General features: G+C 32.5%; 1 protein-coding gene across 1 annotated transcript; it reads right to left on the reverse strand.

Annotated features, from left to right (window-relative positions):
- Window positions 1-4,789: 4,789 nt before the first annotated feature.
- Window positions 4,790-7,591, reverse strand: LOC111997127 (ADP-glucose phosphorylase). Its single transcript, XM_024029220.2, has 3 exons — window positions 6,984-7,591; window positions 6,412-6,702; window positions 4,790-5,315 (listed from the first exon to the last, which is right to left on the reverse strand). Exons 1-3 carry the CDS (start codon window positions 7,482-7,484, stop codon window positions 5,055-5,057), a joined length of 1,053 nt encoding a protein of 350 aa, XP_023884988.1. The 5' UTR covers window positions 7,485-7,591; the 3' UTR covers window positions 4,790-5,054.
- Window positions 7,592-8,909: the final 1,318 nt, after the last annotated feature.

Here is an 8,909-nt window from a genome sequence, read left to right on the forward strand (position 1 = left end):
AATGGCATCTCCTTTTATAACTAAAGAGAGATGCATACTTACAAATTTCTACTCCCAAAGGACCATACGATACGTGTCCTTGTAATTATTTATGAACTCTAGTTTGTTCAAGTTTCAAGCTAGTTTTTCTCAACCAAAAAAAGAAAAGAAAAGAAGTTTTAAGCTAGTTTTATTTGAGCTACCCTTTTTTTTTTGGTTTTAACTTTTAACTAGCATTATGCTTATGTGATGCTCGACTTAATCAAAATTCATAAGTAAATAATTTTTTTATTAATTTACTTAAAATTAAATATAAAATAGATAATAAAAATAACTGAATATTTTATTTTTAAGTTATATAATGAATGCATATTGTGTAAGACTAAAATGCATATAATAATAATAATTGAATGGAAGATGGTAGAGATACCTTAAAAAAATATATAAAAGGATTTTGAATAATACATTGAACTTTAAGGCTCAAAATCAAGTTTTTTTTTTTTTTTTTTGGAGAAAAGCTTAGGGATAAGACCTTGGTAATAAGTTTGTATTGATAATTGAAAAACAATATGAACAACCATTTGTATTATTTGATCTCATCCTCTATCTCTATATTATTGACAAAACAAAATAAGTCAGCAATATATATACACACGTGTGTGTGTGTGTGGGTTTGATAATGACCACAATCATATTTATAATTTATAAATTCTATATTTGATTTTAAAAGAAAAAAAACATGTTAAGTTAACAACAAAGTTGTATCCATCATACCTTGCATTTTAGCACACATCAGTCACCTATCTACCATTTAGGTGGCACCAGTGAGATCTAGCTAAGGTAAGGAATTTCATGTCATGCATATTCACTATAATGCCCCAAAGATATCATTCAAAGCAATGAATGAACTACTTTTATTTTTTATTTTTTTATTCCTTGTCCAACTTTGTTAAAGGTGAATTAATATTGTTGGTGGTGCATGAACTCATCCTCGCACTACTTGCATAGTTATTTAGCCAAACGTAAGTGCTTACACTCGAAAGGAAACTGATTAAAAGATATATTAAGGGAGCAATATAAGTAGATCATAGATTAGAGTATTTACTGAAAAGGAAGTAGAGCTAGATCCAAAAACTTTCCTTAACATTTCCTCAAAAAAGATACAACTTTAAATACTAATTTTTAATACCCAGAATGAAATGGATACAATTTGTAAATGATTTTTGTGTAGTTAATATATATTAATGATGGGGTTGGCTTCAAAAAAATTCAACTAAAAAAAATGATGGCGCTGCAATCTATTTATTTTGGAGATAAGATTTTATTTACTCTTAATAATAAAAACTTAGAAATTATAGGAGAAGATGATAAGAACAAAAAAAAATATATATATATATATATCTATTTTTTTAATAAAAAAATTATTTGGTCATTAATTTTTTCTATGTAATTTTTTGAAAAACAATAACTATTTTTGTCATTTAAAAAATATTGTTGTCATTTTTTATACTTTATTGCGGGGAAAAAAAAACCTACAAACCACTCATTATTTAGGGCACCCAAACCACCAATGTTATCGAGATAGTCAAATCCATGTGAGTTTTAATGTTTATTAAAAAAAAATTTGCACTCTTAATAAACTATATATATATATATATATAGATAGTAGAACATATACTTTTTTAATCAAAATTCTATTTATATTTATATATGGATTACTATTATACAAATTGTTTCAAAAACAAATTGTCTTTGTTACACGGTATTTATCTAAAAACTTATCAATATAAGATTTTAGATAAACACACAGCTCAAAGGGCTTTATCATTATCCATTGAGTTGCTAGCTTTATCATTATCTTGTAGCATGTTTGGTGATGAAGCTTTCTTGATCTCTCAAATGAAAATAAGAAAAGTTGAAACTTGAAAGATCTCATGTTTTCATTGGAATTTAAAGAAAAATAAGTTATTTTATTTATTTTTTATTTGAGAAGATTAAAAAAAAAACAAAAAACAAAAAACAAAAAAAAACAAAAAAAAAAACTTTTTTTTTGAGAAAAGAAGTTAATATGAATAAAACATAGGTTGCATATTTTCTTAAAACACTTACACTTACTTTATCCAAAGTGATTGATAAGATCAAAAAAATTGTTGTTTTTATCTAAAACATTACATCAATTCCATCAAGCCACTTGGCATAGCTTCTAAGCCTTTACTGCAATTTGGTGAACCCACTTGGCACAACCATAGCTTCTAAGCTTAACTTTTATTACATAGTATAAGTATATGATATGCACAAATTTTTTTTCTCAAAAAAATTGAATAATGGAGTTCTCACTTATTTTATTAAGGGGTCACTAAGAAAACTAGGTAATAAATATGCTTCTTCATTGATATTAAATTGAAATATATCATTGGATTAAAAATAAATAAATTATAGGTTAAAAGGCAAAGCCAATCCTCTAAGTTTCACCTTTTGTCATTTCAGTTTTCGAAATTTGACTTTTGTCATTTCAATCCTCTAAATTTCAATTATACTCAATTCGGTCATTTGTTTACTATTTGTTAAATTGCACCATTAACTTACACAAAATGACACTGTTTTATAGTAAAAGACATCCTTAACCTTAAGGTTCAATCCCTGCTTACACCAAAAACTGATTAGTGTCTTGGTCTGATGATAAAGAGCGCTCATCGTGAATGGATGCCATAGGTTAAAATTCTCTAAAAAATAATAATAATAATTTTTTTTAATTTCTGAATTTGATAAAAAAAACATAAACTAAACCCAAGTGGCTGCAACCATAGTTATCAAATCTAGACGGGAGATTAACCCGGTTTATGAATTGAGTCACTAGGTCACTAGTTCAACCAATAGGTCAAATAAAAATATTTTAAAAATTATATATATATATATATATATATATATTTTATACATAAGTTTGAGAAATCATAACATAAATATGTAAATTAACAAAAAGAAGGCGGCATATGTCTAAATTAAACTCGCTATTATAATTCAAAATCAAGGTTTCACAAGTAATAGCATTAAAAATTCTATAAAATTCACAAGCAAAATAAACCAATGTTATAAGATTGCAACAAAGTTTTTTGCTAAATAAAATTTTATTACATGTCTTTAAATTCTACATATTAAAAAAAAAAAAAAAAGAAGAGAGAAGCTAAAACTATGTAAATAAAGGAAGAGGAAAAAAAAAAATGTTAAAGACTTAAAGTTAAAGCAATAAACAAATGAAACACAAAAAATCGTAAGCAAAAGAAGAGAAAGTAAGGTTTAAACAATAAAATATATAACATATTCTGAGATACTCATACCTATGTGCTAATTAGCCAAGTGAAACTAAAAAGTAATTTGTTTATAACATAAAATTGATGCTCAGTTGCAAGTTTGGAGAACTGAAACTGTGAAAAGTGATGGGTAGAGTAGTGTAAATTGGCAAGGAAGTGATAGAACAGTGCATTTTTTATATTTCTTTAGGTTTTCCCTTATTTAAATTACTATATTATCACACATTAAATAATAAAGAAGTCAATGAGATGGACCTATTAATATAATTTTGCACAATTCACAAATCCAATTGGGTCATTAAAACCCAGTTGGGTCACATGTTTTGCTTAAAACCCGCCGGGCTTTACCGGTTTTGACCAGGTCTTGTGCACATCTGATCCAATTGATAACCCAAACTGGTCTATGTGTTAGGTCACCGGGTTACTGGTCCGACCGGTCGGGCCATGCCGGGTTTAATTAATAACATTGGTTGCAACTCTATTCTAAACAAAGTTTTCTGTCGTAACTGGTTTGTACCTCATTCCATCCATCATGACCTTTGCTTAAAAGTTTGCTAGTAGCTGGGTTTGTGATTGGTTTGTTTGTAAAAACAAGATGTTGGGTATGATTAGCACCAATCTGGTGCGGTAGTATAGTCTAATGTTAGGATGATGCAATGCAGCACTGTTTTCATGCTGAGTAGGGAGTTTATGTTAGGGTAGATGCCCTTGTGACAGTGCTGATCTGCTCTCTTCAATTGCATTGTTGTTTTACGAACCCAGCCACCTGGTAGACTCTGAGCTCAAGAAGAGAGTTCATCCTTGCTTCCTTGGAACTTAGGATTTACCACATATTTATGTGGCAACAAATTGGCTGCAAACACTAGGAAAGGTGGAAGAAAGAGGTGTGGCGTGGAGTTGAGTTTGACATCCCAAGCTCATTGCAGTTTGAAGCAATGAGGTTGAACCTGAGTTAAAGACGAAAATAATTCAAATGCCCAATTAACAAAAACAACACTTTTTCACAAATTTTACCAAGTGTTTTACTGTGATTGTCAAAACAGTGTTTTCTAATGCACATTTTAAAATCACTATTTTTTAAAATGCAGTTTTTTTCTTCTTCTTTTTTCACCCTTTCAAATAGTTAACCCAGACAGACGCCATACCAGTCCTAAAAAAATTATAATCCCACAGAATCACTTTTCCTTACTATCTAGCTGCTTAAAAGTATTAACATAGACAGGTAAACAAGAACCGCTAAAGATCATAAAACTGGATTCACATGGGCAAGTAACAGATCCAACCATTGATACAAAATCAAAGCTGACTCCTCGGAGAGAATGATAATCTTCTCACATTAAAGTATGATTTATAACTGGTTATTATCATTGTATTACTCCCCTATTCAAATTCTAAAATTCTCTATCAATTACAACAAAAAATACAGTGTAAAAATAATCATGTTTACTAAGCTGTTTGATAACATCACGCCTCATTTTCCCCCATACCACAATTCCTTAATATATTATTCCAATATTCAAATCATTATTATTCAAGACGCTAGTTCCTAAACCACATTAAGCTAATATGTGAAGGCCCAAGATATAGGGGAATTTTGCCTGGAAATCTTAAAACTGTACCTTGTCCTTGCCTTAACACATATGATCCAAGTTTACATGGTAGAAAAGAATATCCCTGCCATTAGATACAAAATCAACCTCGGAGAGAATAAAACTTTTCTCCCACTATAGTAGGATTATAACTGGTTATTATCATTGCATTACTACCCTATTCTGGATTGGGTACTTCCCTCAGAACTTTAGCAGCATCCTCTGGGAATACAGGATTTATATAACAGCCAGTTGCCATCTCAAATCCCGCTACAACAGTTAATTGAGGAATTATCTGTAAAAACCAATGAATGTAAGGTAACTGTGGATCGGTAACTCGAAGTGGTGAAGTGTGAATCATAAAATTGAATGGTGGATTGTTCAATTGCGATGCCATCTTCCTAAGCATGAGTTTCAATAAACCACCAAGATCAACTGCCTGCAGAAAGTGCACATCAAACAGGGTATAAGTGTCAAGATCATCACAAAGAAACTACATATCTATGGCAAGGCCAGAATATAAGTCACTTAGTTTCCCAATGCTCATAAGTAAACATGCATAACATTTATAGTAAAGAAGGAAAAATTGAGAGCAAAACTGCTCCAGCTAATAAATAAGTAGCCCTTACTTTCATTATCAGATATCTTGAAGGAAACATCTACTTGGAAGCCAAATTACTAGGTTCCTAGTATGGCTGCTTTTGATTTATGACATACCCCTGGTCCCCAAACCTTATATGAATTCTTTTCAAAACAATTCCTTGCGATGTTCTTGTAGGCTTCAAACTTCTAGTTTGCTTAATTGGTAAAATCTATTGTTATTGAATAAGGGAACTAGGTTCAAATCTTGCCTACATAAAAAGAGTGTCTAGGACTGATAATAAACAATCATCATGAAGATACCATAGGTTTCAAATCCTATCATATTTATCAAAAAAGGTTAATTGCAATACTCTTTAACTACTAATTGTTCAACATGTTCCGCCGCAATAACAATATCAATATTATGGACATCCCCTGCCATACTTCTTAACAATTATAGGGTGGTGTAACAGAATTGTCTAGAAACCAAGCAAAAGAAGGCGCCTGGTTTTAATAAAGGAAAAAGTTAACGGATGCCCCAATGACATTGGTTTAGAAACTATTTTTAGAAATTTTTTATGGAAAAATAAAAAAGTAACTAATTTTGTTGACAGTTTTTTTTTTTTTTTTTTAAATTTCCCATAAAATTGGTATTAAAGCTTTCTTAAAATGGTCCATTAACAAATGCCTCAAGGGCATCCGCTAACTAGACCCATTAATAATAAACAATAGAATTATTTGGTATTACATTTTTTAGTAACTAACTCTCTCTCTCTCTCTCTTCCAAACAAAATAAAACTTGAACATCATGGTGCTTGTAGTGGATAGTGAGCTCTAAATAAAGTTTTACTCAACTAAAATTTCTTCATTTGTACAGACAAAGTCACACAACCAAACTGAAGTTTATCTGGACCCATAAAAACTGAAACCATGGAACAAGTAGTGCTAATTACCTCGGCTTCATCTAGTTGATGAAAATGGGAAGAGTGATCCCGAGGAATAATCCATATCTCAAAAGGAAATGTAGCAGCAAAAGGAACAATGGATATAAAATGGGTGGATTCATCAATCAACAGCTCCTTCACTTGTATCTCACAAACACTACATTTCCCCATCTCGTTAAAATACTGCTTCATACTATCAACTCGGGCAGAGACATTTGGAGGAACAATTGGAAGTCCTATTATTTGACTGTGAGAGTGACTCAGAGACGCCCCAGCTGAAGCACCATGGTTTTTAAACACCTTCAATTCAATTCAATAAACAAAACGTTCTATGTATTTTAGATTGATTAAACTGCATCTATCATATATATAATATACTAAAAAATCGAATAACAATCAAAACCCAAATCAACTTCTAATTGTAATCTAGTATTTTTTTTTTTTTTTTTTTTTTTGCACCATTTTAATTTCACATGGTCGACGAAAAATGGTGGGTCCATATAATTCGACAGAAACAGAAAGTGTCCACCTCTCACCGTTGCACAAATTAAAAATATAAACATAGAAAAGAGGGGGAGAACCTGGACATAGTGGATGGAGGAATGAGCTGCAAGCTGGAGGATGCGGTTTTTGTAGGCGAGAAGAACCTCAGAGATTTCTTGAGACGACAAATCCGAGAGTTGAAGCGAGTGGAACGGAGTTTCAATTACCACATCGTGAAACCCGAACCCTCCCAAAACCTCAACGCCATTCAAATTTGGATTAGGGGCAACAGCGATGGGGTCATTGAGTGTGCGGTCTAGAGCAGGGTAGAGATTCTGGATGACTCGGATCTTCCAGTCCGGGTCGGAGCTGGTGGGGACCCGGAAGATCTCGGGAGCGCAGAGGTGCTCGTGGCCGAGGCAGAAGGGGCAGCCATCTTGGATTTGGTCGGCGGTGGTGGTGCTGGTGGTGGTTGCGGGGGATTTGTATTTGAAATCGGAGGGTCTCTTAGCTCTGGCTGGTGAGAATATCACCCACCGGTTCGTCACCCAGTCTTTTCTAAGTTCGGGGCTCCGACCCTGTTTCTGTTCCGAAGCCATGCCTTTTTAACTTTTTGTTTGTTTCTCGTGTTGCTCCCTCTGTTTGCCGTTGGTGACTTTGCTTATCAACTGCGCTTACTAAGAATATTATCAAAGCATTAAGAATATTAATTAACAAAGCTTGTTCCTACTTGTTAATTATTATGTCCTCTTTTTCGAATATAGGTTATTCCAGTTAGGCCGGTACGGGCCGAGTTTGTGCCCAATCTAGAACCGAATTGACCACTTTAGGTGAGTTAATCCACGGTCGAAGTTGAGGAAGAGAGATTTAGCTGAAATATGGTTGGATTTGGCAAGAAGCTCAATAAATCTAACAACAAATTACCAACCGCTCGTACTTGCAGAAAACAATGAAATTCCCGCATGTAGATCGGTTGGGTCGGTTGGAATAGTTTTCAAGAAGACCCGCCAATTGACTCGCAAGTCTCCTTTGCTAGAGGCGGAGACCCGCTGTTGATCGTCACTGACATTGGGTCAGCCTGGACGATTGGGTCAAGTGGGTCAGGTTCTGAGTTCCAGTGGACATCCCTAATTTCGGTCGTTTTTAAATAAGTATATTTTAACCCTTTTTTTGGGTTTAATGCAAATATTTTAATAAAAAATTAATCTAAAAAAACTAAATAAAATATTATAATAATATAAAATATAGAACTACAAACAAATATCACAACTTTTGCCACAATTTTCCCATAACTGTTTGTGAGTGGTAGAAAAAAAATGGTGGGTTCATGTTAAATGTGATAGGTAACTAGTCACAATCTGCCATTTAGGAGAGTTGTGACTAAGTTTGTGGTAGAACAACTCTTGTAATAAAAATATAAAGCTCGTCCATATTTCAAAGAATGGTTTGAATTAAGGTGAATTTGGTTCAACTTTTTGAAACTATGTGTTTAAAAAAAAAAAAAAAAAGTTTTTTGTTATTACTACTCACTAGGTCCAATGCAAAAAAAGCTTAAAAATAACGTTATAGACCCAAAAACCACCATTTGTAAAATTTACCAACACATTAGATCACATTTTGAAATCACAAACATGATTTTTTGCCCAAAATGTGGTAACCAAATTGACACTAAGTTGTTCTCTCTCTCTCTCTCTCTCTCTCTCTCTCTCTCTCTCTCTTTTAATTATATTTTTGCTCTTCTACATTTTCCTTATGTTTCAAAATGATTCCCAACCTTTCAAATATTTTAGTTTAGTCTTAATACTTTTGTTGATGCCCACTTTGGTAAGGAGGCCCAATAATAGGAAGAAACCTAACAATATGGGAGGGAATAAAGAAGAAGAATTAGCAAATTGAGATTCGAATGACAGGAATAATGGACCATAGGCCTATAAAATAGCAAAAGGGTCTCAAAGAAAGCAAGCAGGCCCAAAAAAGCCCGAAGAAAGAAGTAGTAAACCCATGGGTATTATTAGAAATGGAAA

This window comes from Quercus suber, unplaced genomic scaffold (genome assembly GCF_002906115.3).
Source record: "Quercus suber isolate HL8 unplaced genomic scaffold, Cork oak 2.0 scaffold_862, whole genome shotgun sequence".
Lineage (NCBI taxonomy): Eukaryota > Viridiplantae > Streptophyta > Magnoliopsida > Fagales > Fagaceae > Quercus > Quercus suber.